The 17,397-nt window shown below is 41.1% G+C and overlaps 1 protein-coding gene and 1 long non-coding RNA gene across 2 annotated transcripts in view; both read left to right on the plus strand.

Moving 5' to 3' along the window:
- The window catches only part of LOC138955008 (sodium/calcium exchanger Calx-like), a 91,847-nt gene extending 83,276 nt beyond the window's left edge, over window positions 1-8,571 (plus strand). Inside the window, exons 16-18 of the mRNA XM_070326736.1 lie at window positions 4,554-4,732; window positions 6,269-6,601; window positions 8,149-8,571. Of these exons, the coding sequence (XP_070182837.1) occupies window positions 4,554-4,732; window positions 6,269-6,601; window positions 8,149-8,391 (755 nt within the window). The 3' untranslated portion in view covers window positions 8,392-8,571. The remainder of the gene's footprint in view (window positions 1-4,553; window positions 4,733-6,268; window positions 6,602-8,148) is intronic.
- On the plus strand, window positions 1,416-2,548 carry LOC138960253 (uncharacterized). Its single transcript, XR_011453929.1, has 3 exons — window positions 1,416-1,465; window positions 1,920-2,021; window positions 2,305-2,548. It is a non-coding gene; the product is annotated as an uncharacterized lncRNA (long non-coding RNA).
- Window positions 8,572-17,397: the final 8,826 nt, after the last annotated feature.

Here is a 17,397-nt window from a genome sequence, read left to right on the forward strand (position 1 = left end):
AAGAAATAGACAAATAAAGAAATGAATGAATTAATAAATATATAGATAACAGAATAAAAACAGCCAACACTGTCTTTAACAACCACCCAAGGAACCAACAGTGGTCATTAAAGACAGGTACGTGGTCATTTTGCAAAGGTTAGTTACAGGTATATATATAGGAAAGACCCATGTCAGCATTTATTTGGGGTGTCGTAATGGGCAGGGGGTCATTATGAAGAGGTGGCCGAGTGGTAACGCACTTGCGCTCGGAAGCGAGAGGTTGCGAGTTCGACCCTGGGTCAGGGCGTTAGCAATTTTCTCCCCCTTTTCCTAACCTAGGTGGTGGGTTCAAGTGCTAGTCTTTCGGATGAGACGAAAAACCGAGGTCCCTTCGTGTACACTACATTGGGGTGTGCACGTTAAAGATCCCACGATTGACAAAAGGGTCTTTCCTGGCAAAATTGTATAGGCATAGATAAAAAAAAATGTCCACCAAAATACCCGTGTGACTTGGAATAATAGGCCGTGAAAAGTAGGATATGCGCCGAAATGGCTGCGATCTGCTGGTCGATGTGAATGCGTGATGTATTGTGTAAACAATTCCATCTCACACGGCATAAATAGATCCCTCCGCCTTGAGTCCGAGTCTGGAGATACGCGCGCGACATAAGACTTCATATATAACAGGTGGTTGCAAGGGCAGGTTCGACTGCAGAAAGAACAAAATAAGGTAGAATACACAAACTACATTTTCCATTCAGTAACATCAGTAACTATACAGTAAACAGGCATGGGAATTGTCCGCCGAAAGGCAAATTTCCGCCGACATTATTTTTTGTTCCGCCGAAAACGCAAAAGTGTCCGCCGAAAAAATAAACGGGTGAGGCAAAAATGGTTCTAAAAACTGAATTTAATGGCAAACTTGGAGCTCAGATGACACCAAATTGCACAATTTGGGTTCTTTGGAGAAAAAAAATTCCGGGGGGGCATGCCCACTGACCCCCCTAGTAAGGCTAACAAAGCGCTGTCGACTTTGATATTATTTACAAATCTGCCGTGTATTGGCAGAAGGCAGTAAGTCCAAATTTGGTAAAAATGAGATTTTCATATCATAATGCAGAGGGGGAAAAGGCGCATCTTGTGTCAAAATTTCTCAGATGTGCGATCAATATTTATGGACTTTTTGAAGAAGTAAGTCCACCAAAAAAATTTAATCGAAGGATAAAAATCGGCAAATGGAAGCAAGTCCAGGGACTTTTGGTTTTCAGGTTTGCACTGGACTTACTTCCTTGCAGGCCTCAAAACGAGTTTGCATGGTTTAGAGCTCTATGTCCATTAGCCAATCGCGTTCACCCTTGTGTAATCCTGACTGCGGTTAACCAATTAGAACTAAGCTTATTGTATCATTATTTCCCTGGCCTTTGTCGGGGAAAATGGCGATGAGAGCGGCAGCTGCCGACGTGTTCAACTATCCGAAGCAACAGTAAGTTGGTTTATTTGTTTCATTTTTGTTGTTGGCAGTTTTGCGTTCCGGTCTGAAATGACTCTCTCTCAATAGGTGTATGGGAATTTACAACGACAACACTGATTTTCTGACTGATTTGGGTATTCCAATGTGCACTTGCATTACGGAGCTAGCAAGTAAAATGCCATAGTTCAAATGCTCATTTATTATAGTTTTGTTGTTGTACGCTACTTCTACCGTGACTTCTTGACTATTCACTTCTGCTATTTTCATCATGATATTTATGGATGCATTTAGCATGTTTCCAATACAAAGAGATAATTGTTTTGATCTAGAATGAGTGACTTGTGGTCTTGAGCACTGACAGCGTGTTAGATCTGGAACAGTATGACATTATACTGGAGGATTGTTCTCCGGTCTCTTTGTGCTTCCAACCATCGGAATAAGTAGTATGTCCTATTGTATTTGACAGAAATGTGATTCGAAGTGGGACAGGCAGCGACGACAGCTGCAGCACACAGTCTGAGGGATACTCGCCACCACTGCCCCTTTATGTTCAAGGGCCCAAAACAAGGTATGTTTCACTGACACAGCCAAAACTAGCGTGCAACATTTTTTCATTCCTTTCTTTTCTCGGGCTGAAGAGGTATATTTTAAAACGAGCAACATCTTTACATCATTTTCGTTGCAGTAGTATTAGTATCATCAGCAGCAGCAGTAATCGTTTGTCATTATAGTAGCCCGGAGGGGGGGGGGGGGGTGATGTGCGCGGGAGAGGAAAAGGATGATGTGAAGGAGGGTGGGGAGGAGATTTGTCAATAAAATGTCTCACTTTTGCTGCCTTTTTCATTTGACAGATGTGTAAGCGTTGCTGGCAGGTTGCAACTGCGAGATACAACCACCTCGGCTTGCAGGAGAAAAGGCCTCCATGGACTTTGCCCAAATGAAAATGCCAGCAACATACGACGGTTATGGGCCAAAGAAGAGGAAGAGGAGTAATACTGACAACTTTCAGTTTGACAATAACAGATGCTGAGCGCAGAGATGCAGAACGTGGGGACGAGGAGGGGGAGGAGGTGGGGGGATTGTATGTTGTTTGTTAGTTATCCAAACAGGCTCATGAAAAAAATCTACATCCAGTTAATCGCTGTAGTTGATAATTGTCATCAGTCGGATGGCAGAATGTCAGTGAATAGTTTTAGAAGGGATGTAGACTGTAACTGGGGTAGATGGGGTGATAAATGAATATACTACATCATAGTTTGCAGGTTTGTGGTTTTGCTAGTTGAACACTCAACTACAATGTTTGTGGACAGTGTGTGAATTACTATGTAATTATACTAGCAAATGTAGCGCGCATGGTGTACAACTACAAATGGTTATATAGTTCATCACACAGTTTTCAAGACTAATTAAACAAATTTTGTTCAAAAGTGGAACACTTCAGCTGAAAGTGAACACTGCACGATAATATTGTTAACTCGGGTATAATGGCGGTTTGTCAAACCATTTCTTTTTTTCACGCTGTTGCTTTAATTTTGTGTTCTTTGGAAATCAAGACTGCACGATTATCTATTGTTAATTCTGGTATAATGGCGGCTTGTCAAACCAGTTCTTTTTGTCATGCTGTTGCTTTAATTTTGTGTACTTTGGAAATCAAGACTGCACGATGACCTATTCTTAATTCTGGTATAATGGCGGCTTGACACACTTGTTATTTTTGTCATGCTGTTGCTTTAATTTTGTGTCCTTTGGAAATCGTTAGTCAAACTCAATAAATAAAACGTCTTATTGTCAGATCCTGGATTCTAATTCTTATTAGCAAACGAAAGCGAGAAAGACAGTGAGAAGGAAAGAAAAGGTGTGTGTGTGTGTGTGTGTGTGCGTGTGTGTGTGTGTGTGTGTTACAGACAAGCAGCAAGATAAAAAGCGTGTGTGTGTGTAAACGTTTTCTTATATTTTTGTTTTAATGTTAAAAGACTTGCGTTCAAGTCAATATTTGTCTTGTGAATATCAAAAGAGAGTATCAAGACTTGTATTAAAAATAATGGTCTTTTTAAACGATATCAATGACACAAGAACGGATTAACAATAAAGTTAATCATGAGTGAGCGACCACAGAATGATAAGCAAAACGAGGAACCAAGACAAAGACTAACTTGAGCATGTGTTGAAATGTAAGAAAACGGGAACATTTGTCTCGGTTAATCACAAAGGAAAATACAAATTGTTCACCAAGGAAGTTGTTTGTGCATTCAGAAATTCACAAAATCACTGGACGTAAAGTCACATTTGAAAAAAAGTTCCAAAAGCAGTGTTGCGTGTATTTTCTTTTACTTTCAATTTTCGGAGATAATAAATTAGCAGAAAGCAGTAAGTCCACTTGCTGCTCTATGCCCTTTTCTCAGCCAGATATATCAACCAGGATATAATATGGCAGAAAGCAGTAAGTCCAATGCTGCTTTTTGCCATTTTTTTAAAATAAGATTTTAGTCGGGATATAATTTGGCAGAAAGCAGTATGTCCTCTTACTGCCTTTTACCATTATTTTTGAGTGAATGAGTTTAGGGAATTAATTCGGCAAAAGGCAGTAAGTCCAAAAAAATCATTATTTCTAAGTGATGAATCAAAAGAGGGTTTTAATATTCATAGCAGAAACGCACAATAATGCCCTACATGTTATCAGCAAACAAAAAAATCATTTAAAGCTTTTCATTCCAAAACAGTGATGCAAACAGAAAATGTCGATTTTCTCCAAACTATGTTTCATGGACTTGCTTCCTTCTGCCTTTACACGGCAGAAATGTTTAGCCTTTTTTACTTTTTTCAATTCCCATGCCTGAGTAAATTCAGACAAACCCATGCCACTATGCTTTCAGATTACAAATGGTCATTATGGAAAGGTGAATTACATGTATATATAGGAAAGAACCTCGTTAGGATTTACCTTGGGGTGGTCGTGAAAGGCAGGGAGTCGTTATCAAGAGGTGGCCATGGTCACAAAGGGTAGGTTCAACTATATACAGAATAAACTAACAAACTACATTCTCCACACAGTAACTATACAGTAAATGAAGACAAACACAACATTCCACTCTGCTTTCAGAGTACAATGGTCTGGTGAGTCGCATCGTGAACCTGACCAAGGACAACCTGGACCCCCTGCAGCTGGAGAAGTCCACCTACGTGCAGCAGTTCTACGTGGCCATGAACGTCAACGGCGGTGACCTTGAGAGTGCCACCTTCTTTGACTACATCATGCACTTCTGCACCTTCTTTTGGAAGGTGGGTGTTGCTGGTATTGTTCGCTTTTGGTGAGATTGTACAGGGTTGTAAAAGCATTAGGCTTCTTAACACTGTCACCTTCCTCAACTACATCCTCTATTACTTCACTTTCTTCTGGAAGATGGATGTGGGGGGGTATTGTTCATCTTTGGTGAGATCACACAGGGTTGTAAGTGTGACAGGGAGACTACCGCGTAACCCTTCACAGCAGACTCTGCAGAGTTGTCTGCCGACGAAGAGCGCAAGCTATTTACAGTAGCTTGATGTTTCTTTTACGTTGCCGGATAGACGCCTGTCAATTGTAGAGATCTGTTTGTGATGGGGTCTGGCTGTTTGTGATGGGGTCTGGCTGCTGCATGTCTCCTTGTATGCTCTTGGGAACCTTTATGTACCGATAGCAGTTTTTGTAAGGTTAATTAAGTTAGCCCTAAAATTCCCACTAATGTTTGACTGGCCTTTGACTCCATATGAGATTGTTGTGCTGCATGCATCTCGGTTACATAAGAACAAAATGTTGCAGGAGAATCATTAGACTACTTCTACTTGGTTCTTATTTACCTTTTGTCTTTTGCGTAGTGTCTGCAACTGATTCTTTTGTTTCACAAGTCAACCACATGTTTGAGTAGGGGTTGCAAACCCCCGTGAAGCATGGTCCACCGGTCATCACCTAAACAAGCACATGTACAGTTTTATCTTATTTGTACCCGGAAGGACTATTTTTACCGGAGGTGAGAGATCAGACGCTAACATTTATTTAGAACGCTTGCTTCCTTTTGTTATTTGATCAAAGCTGTACAGAATAGACGGTGGTCGGAAATAACTCTGTCGGGTTTCTATGGGTTGTGGAAGTGTTTGTTTGTTTGTTCGTTCATGGGCTGAAACTCCCACGGCTTCTACGTGTATGACCGTTTTTACCCCGCCATTTAGGCAGCCATACGCCGTTTTCGGAGGAAGCATGCTGGGTATTTTCGTGTTTCTATAACCCACCGAACTCTGACATGGATTACAGGATCTTTTTCGTGCGCACTTGGTCTTGTGCTTGCGTGTACACACGGGGGTGTTCGGACACCGAGGAGAGTCTGCACACAAAGTTGACTCTGAGAAATAAATCTCTCGCCAAACGTGGGGACGAACTCACGCTGACAGCGGCCAACTGGATACAAATCCAGCGCGCTACCGACTGAGCTACATCCCCGCCCTGTTTGTCTCAGTAAAAGCAAGGGTATTCACTCTTTCGAAACCCATACAAACCCGACAGAGTTATTTACGGAGTTCGTCTATTACGGCCGTTTGTCTGCATGCAGAAACTTGTGTGATTGATGTTACTGCACTGAGGACAAGTATATGATGTCAATACATGTATAACATCATCAGAGATAATATTTGCAATATCTTTTCGATGACCTGTTATATAAGGTGGGTTTTTTCCTGACAGTGGTAAAAATATTTGCAATATCTTTTTAATGAATTGTTAAGTTGGGTTTTTTTCCCTGAGAGTGGTAAAAAAAAGAATCTAAATCTCTTTTCACATTGCAGATTCTGTTCGCCTTCATCCCCCCAGCTCAGTACCTGGGTGGATGGCCGGCTTTCCTCGTGTCTCTCGGAGTTATCGGCTTCCTCACCGCAATCATCGGTGACTTAGCTTCCATCTTTGGCTGCCTGATCGGACTGAAAGACCCTGTCACCGCCATTACTCTGGTGGCTCTTGGTACCTCCATGCCAGACACCTTCGCCTCCAAGCAGGCAGCCCTGGGGGAGAAAACTGCTGACAGCTCAGTGGGTAACGTCAATGGATCCAATTCGGTGAACGTCTTTCTGGGTCTGGGTCTGCCATGGCTGATCGCTTGCATCTACTGGCAGATCAAAACGGTGAGGATTCTTGGGAATTATTTTGGTGTGGGGGGGGGGGGGTTAAGTTGTTGTTTAAATGGTGGTTTTTTTGTTATTTTAGTTTTGTGTGTTTGTATTGGGGGTTGGTTGGTCTTTTTTGACTCACATGCGAAGCAAAAGTGAGTCTATGTACTCACCCGAGTCGTCCGTCCGTCCGTCCGTCCGTCCGTCCGGCCGGCCGGCCGGCCGGCCGGCCGGCCGGCCGTCCGGAAAACTTTAACGTTGGATATTTCTTGGACACTATTCAGTCTATCAGTACCAAATTTGGCAAGATGGTGTATGATGACAAGGCCCCAAAAAACATACATAGCATCTTGACCTTACTTCAAGGTCAAGGTCGCAGTGGCCATAAATGTTGTCTAAAAAACAGCTATTTTTTACATTTTTCCCATTTTCTCTGAAGTTTTTGAGATTGAATACCTCACCTATATATGATATATAGGGCAAAGTAAGCCCCATCTTTTGATACCAGTTTGGTTTACCTTGCTTCAAGGTCAAGGTCACAGGAGCTCTTCAAAGTTGGATTGTATACATATTTTGAAGTGACCTTGACCCTGAACTATGGAAGATAACTGTTTCAAACTTAAAAATTATGTGGGGCACATGTTATGCTTTCATCATGAGACACATTTGGTCACATATGATCAAGGTCAAGGTCACTTTGACCCTTATGAAATGTGACCAAAATAAGGTAGTGAACCACTAAAAGTGACCATATCTCATGGTAGAAAGGGCCAATAAGCACCATTGTACTTCCTATGTCTTGAATTAACAGCTTTGTGTTGCATGACCTTGGATGACCTTGACCTTGGGTCAAGGTCATATGTATTTTGGTAGGAAAAATGTGTAAAGCAGTTCTTAGTGTATGATGTCATTGCTAGGTTTAGTTATTTGTATTTATTTAGTTGTTTAGTAAAGGTCAAGGTCAAGCATGTGAGTCGTATGGGCTTTGCCCTTCTTGTTTTTTTTTGTTTGTTTTTTTGAGGGGGTGTTACATTTTTCAGTTTGTTTTGTTATACTAGTCATAGGTAAATGAAAGGAATGAAGGAAGACATAAAGATGAATAATACAGTGGAACTCCATGTTGTGAGATCCCTTCCAAAGAACTGATACAACTCAAGTCATTCTCCTTCACAGGGAAGGGGACTTTGATGTTTCCTTGGCATTCCAGTCTGGTCCTTTTTTCTCAGCGCTAATAAACCTGTTCGCCAGCAACAAAATCATACGACTCAAGTCTTTCTTGGTCACAGGGAGAACACTTTGACAGTCCGGCAGGCAGATTTTTTTCACTGGAAGGGGTTGTTTGTGTCAAACCCTGAACGAAAACACATATCTGAATACAGTGGAACCCTTTTTCTAAGACACCCTTCCAGAAGGTTACAACTAAAGTATTATTTTCTTCTTCATAGAGAGGGGACTTTGTCGTTTCCACTGGCAACCAAGTCTGTTGCTGCTGGTTTTGTTGTTGTTTTTCTCCTCACGGCTGATGAATGTGTAAACCAGCACAAAATCTTTCTTCTTCACAGGGAGAAGACTTTGCCGTTCCTGCCGGCAACCTTGGATTCAGCGTCATCCTTTTCACATCCTGCGCTGTCATCGCTATCCTCTTGTTAATCATCCGGCGCTTTACCGTGGGCGCTGAGCTCGGCGGTCCTGTCGTCTTCAAGTACATCTGTGCCGCCATCCTGGTCTCTCTGTGGGTCTTCTATGTCCTCATGTCATCCCTGCAGAGCTACTCCATCATTAACGTCAAGATAGGAAGCTCTTAAGAGTCACACTGTCAGTGATAGGAGAGTGAGAGCTATGCCAGACAGTCAGAAGAGAGCAAACTTTGCGACTGAGAAAGCTAAATGTTAGACTATCCAGTAATAGCAGAGATACGAAGCTAGAGTCAGACCTCAGTGAGAGCTATGCGACACAGACATAAGAGGACAAACTATAGGGCTTAGAAGGCCAGTAATGGGACAGTGAGAGATACGCCACACAGTTACGCGAGAGTAAACTACAGTATCCACGTCAAAGTAGGAGGCTAAAAGTTAGACCATGGTTAAAACGAGATTGAAGACTATGCTATTCAGTAATGCGAGTGAATAATTAATTTTATCAACCACATCAGAACAAGAGGGTAAAAGTTTGACTTTCATTCAAAAGCGAATGAGAGCAATGCTACGCATTTCCATGAGAGTATAGGAAGATTTATCATCTGGGTAAAAATAAGAGGGTAAAAGTTGGTCTGTTTTGGAAAAGAGAATGAGACCTATGCTATCCAGTTATAAGATAGTAAGATTAACCACGCACCTCAACTGGGGAAGTAAGCTACGGAGCTGAGATTGAGAAGGGAGCTATAACTCTGTTGCATGGGATTCTATGTGGTGGAACATGCAGTGCTGCGTTCCTGCGAAATGCTTGCTGCATACAAGTGCAACGACAAAATCTTAGTGAACAGTCATGAGAATCAAAGCGTCATGTGACGCTCATCTAAGTGTCATTGATATTTCCCTTCCTGTATTGGTGTATGTATTCATCCCAATAGCAATCTATTGATGTTGATATGGATATTTTTCTCTCTGTTTTGTCTATTCATATCATCAGCAGTTGTTTTCATCAAGAATCTTCAAGTGTTTCAATGAAATATGTGACCCTCCACCACGAAATGAGTCGCATGTCACCTCGCGCGGTTCTGCGCTAGGCTTAATATAAGTCCGAGGAGTGTCTGGTAACAGTATGAGGGTCACCTTAGTCACAGGATTATAACTCACACAGTTTTCGCTCTTTTCTAAAACGGTTTTCACCACTGGATAGAACATAAACAACTCTTTAGGAAAATGTAAAAATATGAAAATCATGCAAAGGTGACATGCGACTCATTCCGTGGTGGAGGGTCACATATTTGAACTTAAAAATCTGACTGGTATATGTGTACATGTAATTCATTGTGTGTACAAAATTGTACTCATCTTTTGAAGTTCAACGGACAGTTACATTGTTAAATAACAATACTTAAGTTATGTGCCCTCTTTATTTATTTGCTACTTTGTGACTGTGCGACATGTTGTTGTGAAGTACTTTAACAAATTAAAGAGAAATTCACTTATCCTTTGGCTTCGGTAAATGTGTTATTTTCCACCCAAATGTTTTGCTTACATTGGATTACTTGCTTACTGTACTGTCCTGTGTGTAAAATACTGTGTAATATGTATATATTGGTCGTGTTGAAATGAGTGTTCGCTGCATAACATTCTACAAACACATCTCTAGGAAATAGTGTTTCTGCGTATATACCTGTCAGTGTCACATATGATTCTTTCACAACTCAAATTTTCATCTTCCTCAATAAGTTTTCTACATGTACCTGTAAACGTTGATCCCTAAGAAAATAAATGAACATGAACAATTGCACAATTGCAGCATTCTTCTTTTTTTTCATATAAATTGAAAGGACCTGAAAACAGGCAGCAAAGAAAACACTCATTTGTAAAAAATAAAAATAAATAGTTTTCGCCATTCTTTATTTAAAAAATATAAAGGTGAGGGGTCAAGAAGTGCAAGTGTATTTTAAGGTTCCCCTTCCCCCCCCCCCCCCCCCCCCCCCCCCCCCTCTTGCCCCTTCCATCCTTCAACGGTCAAAATGCTCTTTCTTGCCTTTTATGCTCTTATCATACTGGAACTCACAATTACTGCACAATGTTGTTGGAAGTATATTTTACATGCAGTTATAATGGCTGACTCTGTTACTTGTTTTACATTAAAGACGTTCATAAACTACCTCTCTTACAAGTAAAGGCTGTTCTTTTCTGTGTGTTTGGGCTAGTGTTTACGATGAAAAACACTAACTGATGAATTTAAAAATGGTACTTTTTATAATTGTTGAAAAAAACACATATTCTGGGACTAAATGTAAAAAGAATAGAGATAAAGAAAAGCGTGCTATCCTTCTCAGCGCAACTACTACCCCGCTCTTCTTGTCAATTTCACTGCCTGTGCATCGAGCGGCGGACTGACGATGCTACGAGTATACGCTCTTGCTATAAAAATGCAGTGAGTTCAGTTTCATTCTGTTAGTTCGACAGCTTGACTAAATGTTGTAATTTCGCCTTACGCGACTTGTTTACATACTGCTGTTTCCTTCTTTTTATATTTAGTCAAGTTTTTTACATTTAGTCAAGTTATGACTAAATGTTTTAACATCGAGGGGGGAATCGAGACGAGGGTCGTGGTGTTTGTGCGTGTGTGTGTCTGTGTGTGTGTAGAGCGATTCAGACTAAACTACTGGACCGATCTTTATGAAATTTTGACATGAGAGTTCCTGGGTATGAAATCCCCGAACGTTTTTTTCATTTTTTTGATAAATGTCTTTGATGACGTCATATCCGGCTTTTCGTGAAAGTTGAGGCGGCACTGTCACGCTCTCATTTTTCAACCAAATTGATTGAAATTTTGGTCAAGCAATCTTCGACAAAGCCCGAACTTCGGTATTGCATTTCAGCTTGGTGGCTTAAAAATTAATTAATGACTTTGGTCATTAAAAATCTGAAAATTGTAAAAAAAAAAAAAATTTATAAAACGATCCAAATTTACGTTGATCTTATTCTCCATCATTTTCTGATTCCAAAAACATATAAATATGTTATATTTGGATTAAAAACAAGCTCTGAAAATTAAATATATAAAAATAATTATCAAAATTAAATTGTCGAAATCAATTTAAAAACACTTTCATCTTATTCCTTGTTGGTTCCTGATTCCAAAAACATATAGATATGATATGTTTGGATTAAAAACACGCTCAGAAAGTTAAAACAAAGAGAGGTACAGAAAAGCGTGCTATCCTTCTTAGCGCAACTACTACCCCGCTCTTCTTGTCAATTTCACTGCCTTTGCCATGAGCGGTGGACTGACGATGCTACGAGTGTACGGTCTTGCTGAAAAATGGCATTGCGTTCAGTTTCATTCTGTGAGTTCGACAGCTACTTGACTAAATGTTGTATTTTCGCCTTACGCGACTTGTTGCAAAGCCTGTTCAGGTTTCTTGCCTTTCGACTAACATTTTTTATGGTGGATGTGCTTTTACTTCCATTTATATTTTTATAAATCTTTGCCTCAATTTGACCACATGTATACTATTTCCTTTTACTTTATTTACGCAACAACTGTGAATATTTATTGTTGCACATTATTTTGCTGCTGCTCCGTGTTCACACATGCTGTGTGTTACAGGGGTGGCATTTAATGCATTCTGCTTTCAATAAAGTTCTTACAAATATAGCCTTTTTTGGTGTCTGTGTGTGTGTGTGTACATGTGTGTGTGTGTGTGTGTGTTTTGATTAAAATTATAAAACAATATAATGCATGTCTACTCCATCAATTGTTTTATGCAAGCCATACTACAACATGCACTTCAAATCTCAGCAATCCAGGAATGATGGCTATATTTAGCAAAATATGCTTAACAACTTGCAAATAATACCCTCCATGCCCGTCAACATTATTGTTCTCTGAAATAATTCAGCTTTCAAGCAGAACGGAAAATAAAAGCCAAGTATTATTTTGTTATTCAGGCACATTAAGTCAGATTGTTTGGGTGGTTTTTTTTTTTAGGGGGGGGGGGGGGGGGGTTTCTTGTCATATCTATTACCAAAAAAATCAAAACAATGAGAACAAGCTAGGTTTGTCAGGAAAAAATAGTGTCGGTCAGGTTACAATAAACACATATGTGTTTTATTTGGCCTTGTCATTGATGTTGGTCTGTTTATATAACACTTAGTAGTCCGTCGGTCACACCTACATTGTCAAGGGCAATAAGTACGGTAGCCCTTGCTAAAGATGTCAATTCATAGAGTTCTATCCCTTGAGTTGAAGCTCGGAGGTCAATACTTATGTTTATCCCATGACCTGCCTCTTTGTCTCTGTTAGCTGAGGAGGTGATTATTCTGAATTATCCATCGCAACCATATGAATTATCCATCACAACCGAGTTTCGATCTCAACTGTCATTGGTCATTGTCTTTGATTTCAGAGTACAATGAATAATTTATAGAGGTCATCTGCATATTCATAGTTTACAGATGGACTACTTTTTTCAACATACGACTGAAATATTTTATGGTGTCAAAGTCAATATCACGTATAGGGACAGGCCTACATGTGTCAATATTGAGAAAATAAAGAATACTTCATACGATACGCACAATCTGCATGGATTTAAAGAGCGGAGTCGAGATATTTCGCTGGCTGAAGCGACTGCATGGTCAAAGGCATGTTCAACGAGCATCGCGAGTGGGATCAAGGGACGATACTCCCTAATTTTTACACAGACAGCCATCTACACAGAACCGTGAGAGAGAGAGAGAGAGAGAGAGAGAGAGAGAGCAATCAAAACACAACCCAGTCACCTGGTAGTTTGAAAACTCAATCTGAAACTGACATCGATTGTCGAATGCATGCCTGCGGTGCATAAATCTCGAAAAGTTGTCGTGGTTGGCCGAACCCGTTGAGATCCATTCCAACGCCCAAAAAATTATCAGAAGAGTCACCATGAAGTCAAATCATACGTTATGTTTTCTCATTTGGTTATTTGCTTTAGCTTTAAGTGTATTGCTTCGATTCAGTGATAGCTGAATCTGCTTGCAACCGTGCTGTTCAAGACTGTTCAAACTGTCGTCTGCTTCTGACGGGCTTGTGTGAATCCGAGTCGAGTAAACTGCGGGGTTCAGCGACAAATGAGGGAGCGGCATCAAAATGAAAAGAAGAAGACGAAGAAGACGAAAAGAAGTTGGAGATACAGTTAAGATTATGGGGAAGAGAAGAGGATGTGAGGTGTTAGATGTAGCCAACCGTAGGTGTTCAAACTCAAGACCGGGACAAAGTGGAAAGCGATGTACCGCGACCGACACTCAGTGCCGACATACAACTTCCAAGCTTTATTGCTCAACGTCTACAACAGGCGAAGTATTGAAGCTTTGGCTCACCTAAACCCGACGACTAAATATGTAAGTGATCCACGTGTGAAAACCGAAACAGAACAGCGCGATGACAGCCAACATTTCTATCCCCGACTGACAAACAGCCTGACACTGCATGCGAACTGACTTAGGTCAACGATCAAACCAGCACGGCCCGAACTGAATTTGTTGTGCTGCCATTATCGTGCGCAATTCTGGTAAAAATATAAACCCGGTATGCCGAATTGAGTATAACGAAAGCCGATGTCAAATATACACAGGGATATTTTAAAATGACTTTCAAAATGTAAAATCAGACAGCAGACCTTTTTATAAGCAATATGAATGACTGAATGTCCACATACAAGTCGAATGACGCCGTCCATTATGCTGACGAATGGGAACTAGCTTTGCGCATGAATTCATTGACATGAATTTCGACTGTGGAGGCTTTTGGCAAGCTGAAAACAGGCACGGGCAGGTTTTAGTGGAAAAAGTAAGTGTTTTAAATGAAAACGTCGGAGTAATGGGATAAATAGCTTACACACCTCGTCCTGAATATCTTGCATATTTTCCCTCGGGTCGATTTTCAGGTATCACCTCGCCAAAGGCTCGGTAATACCTGAAAATCGACCCTCGGGAAAATATGCAAGATAATCAGAACTCGGAGTGTGTAACCTATATTTAGCCGCACTGCGTCCACCATCCGTCTGCCACTTTTATCCACAAGTACTCTGACCTACTCTCCTTTGATTTTGATGTACTTTATTTTCTACTTCCTTTTCTACCAGACAATAGGATTTCATGTCAACAATTTTCAGTCAATTAACTGTTTGACTCGATTTTATGGAGGGGGGAGGGAGGGCTGGTGGGAGAGGGGGGAGGTTGTTTTTTTAGTTGGAAGGGCTATGATGCTACAGTCAGGTAAAGAGTCTGATTGACCCATCACATGTGATTATTCATAACTGAGATTTCTACTTTAGTTTAGCAACCAGATTTCACCTTCGTTTCAGTGAATGAAAGTCTAATGCGAAGACGTTGGTGGGGATGATAGCCTGCGGTGATTTTATGTTTCCAAACGACTCATCAACAATAATACAGTGGAACCCCCCAGTTGAGGGCATATATATATAATTATGTAATGAACATAAATGAAAGAGCAGGTTATTAGCCTCCAGGCGGGGGAAGGCCGGGGGGGGGGGGGGGGGGTCGGCAGCTGCAGAAGGGGTGGTTTATTCTCGGGGACTTCATCAAAGTTGAGTTTTGCTGTCAAATTGAGCCACACTCTTATCAAAGGTTAATGGGGCATTTTCACATGGTGTAACGATCTTGGATCGTTAAATGAACTTAAAACAACGGTAACGCAACGGTAGCGCTCTCACACACTGAGTTGTCACACCCACATTCCACACAACCGTTCTAGGTCCCGTTCCCGTACCGATCCATGACGGCTGCCACTATGGTCAGACGCTGCTCAAAGATGCCAAAAACGGCCGTTTGCGCAGCGTTCCATTGTTGTGGCAGCCGTCCTTGGTCGGTACGGGAACGCGACCTAGAACGGTTGTGTGGAATGGGGGTGTTAGATTCAATCACTTTCCCCATTGCCTTAAACGTCCAGAAATTAATATGTAAAGCGCTTAGAGAACGTCAAGCGCTATATGAATCTCCCATATAAATAAATAAATCACGCCGTGAAATTGCAAATGGCACGCCAGGGGCAAGCGTCTCGCTGACTGACATTGCTTCGCTTTTCAGTGATTTTTTCGCTGCCGGGTTCGTTGCTTTCGCCGATGGGTGTCACAGGCCGGTTGACAATACGTATACAGTGGAACCCCCTTTTGAGAACGCCCCAAATAAAAATAAAATAAAAAATCAGTGCTAGGTAAGGGAAGGTTGCCTAATATGGACCACTTTTTTGTTTCTTGTTGATAACTAGCTTGTTTTCTTGCGAAGAAGTTTCATTTTGTGTTTGGTAGTCCTTTCTCTTAGGTTAACTGTTAGGCCTAATTAGAGTTAACTAGTTAATTGTGATAGACATTCAGCAAAAATTAAGTACAGAAAAATTCACAAAGGGTCCAGATGAGGAGACTTGGAGCCTAATATGGACCAGTGAAGAGGCCTTCTCGAATCACTGTAATACCCCTTAACTTCAAAATAAAATGATACAACTTAGTGTGCAAGTCAGACTAATTCAAATATTCCTTAGACTTATCTGTTTCGTGTTGATGAGAACATTATTTGAAGCACAACAGGAAACTAAAGAAACTTATCAAAAACAGAGTGAAAATAAAGGAAATTATCAACTTCCACGAAAAGAAGACTTTTTGTTACATTTGTTTGAAACTCGAGGGCTAGTTATAGGTTATTTTCAGCAAGCTTCTTATTTAATTAATGAAAATAGCCTTTTGCTTTTATTTTCTTCGATTTGTTGAAGGTGGTCCATATTAGGCAACATACACGTACTTTGAGATTTTGCTATTATTTTTTTATGGAGTAGAAACTCGAGGTCAACACTGCTAAAATGTAACTAATACATCTAACAATTACAGTTTTAGCTGTCATATAAAACTTTTTTTGTGTGATAACAACTTTAGCTGTGGGCAGAAACTAGTTCGTTTTAGGCGTCAACTTTAGGGTAAACACTACCAAAAGTGCAAAAAAAATAAAAAGCCTAACGGTTTTGAGGTTTGTGTTTTGACATGTTATCCAGAGAGGGTGAATACAGCGAATGAAATTGTTTTGAGCGCTCTAGCACCGTTAGTTTGTCAGAACAGGAGGTTGTCCATATTAGGTAGTGGTCCAAATTAGGCAACCTTCCCCGAATCATACAATCGAACTTGGCTACGTGTACAAACAAACTAACAAAAAAGACATTCACAGAAAATCTGAAAAAATAGGGTCTTCAAGGGCGGGGGAGAGAGAGGTCTCTTGTATTACAAAGTGTAGCAGGGCTAGGGTTGACATTTTAGGCAAACCATGCACGAGCTTGGATGTACCATCCAGAGTCAACTCGGACCGTCGCGGGAAGCCTTCAATCACACATACTTCACTGTAGGGGTCAGCGCTTTCGCGAGCGAGTATCGTCGTGTGGACCACAGAGATATAGAATGTATTCTCTGTGGTGTGGACCCGTAACTCAAAACTAAGAAACAATATAGTGCGCTCTTAAATCAGGTGACGTGTCCACGGGCAAAGAAAGCTCCACGTCCACTGCTGTGACTTGACCGTTTTGTTAAGGAGCCTGGCAAAGCAGAGATAATGTGTTTGTCTTTACACCCCCGGTATAGGGGTGTGTATAGGATTCGTCGATGAGTTTGTTTGTTTGTGTGTTTGTGTTCGCATATAGATCTCAAGAATGAACGGACCGATCGTCACCAAACTTGGTGAACAGGTTCTATACATTCCTGAGACGGTCCTTACAAAAATTGGGACCAGTCAAACACACGGTTAGGGAGTTATTGGTGGATTAAGATTCTACAAGGACTTATAGAGGGACATATTAATGGTCAAAGGGAAATAACCTTCTCAGTTGGTGGCAGTGAGAATGGTAAGGACGGGGGTGTTTTTCCTACCTCGGAGGAATTTCTTGTTTTCTGTTCAAATACAGTGGAATCCCAATTGTAAGACCCCAAATGTGACGGGCGCTGTGGCGGGGTGGTAAGACGTCGGCCTCTTAATCGGAAGGTCGAGGGTTCGAATCCCGGTCGCGGCCGCCTGGTGGGTTAAGAGTGGAGATGTTTCCGATCTCCCAGGTCAACGTATGTGCAGACCTGCTAGGGGCTTATCCCCCTTCGTGTGCACACGCAAACACAAGACCAAGTGCGCACGGAAAAG

The sequence above is a fragment of the Littorina saxatilis genome, linkage group LG2, assembly GCF_037325665.1.
Source record: "Littorina saxatilis isolate snail1 linkage group LG2, US_GU_Lsax_2.0, whole genome shotgun sequence".
In the NCBI taxonomy this organism is placed as follows: Eukaryota; Metazoa; Mollusca; class Gastropoda; order Littorinimorpha; family Littorinidae; genus Littorina; species Littorina saxatilis.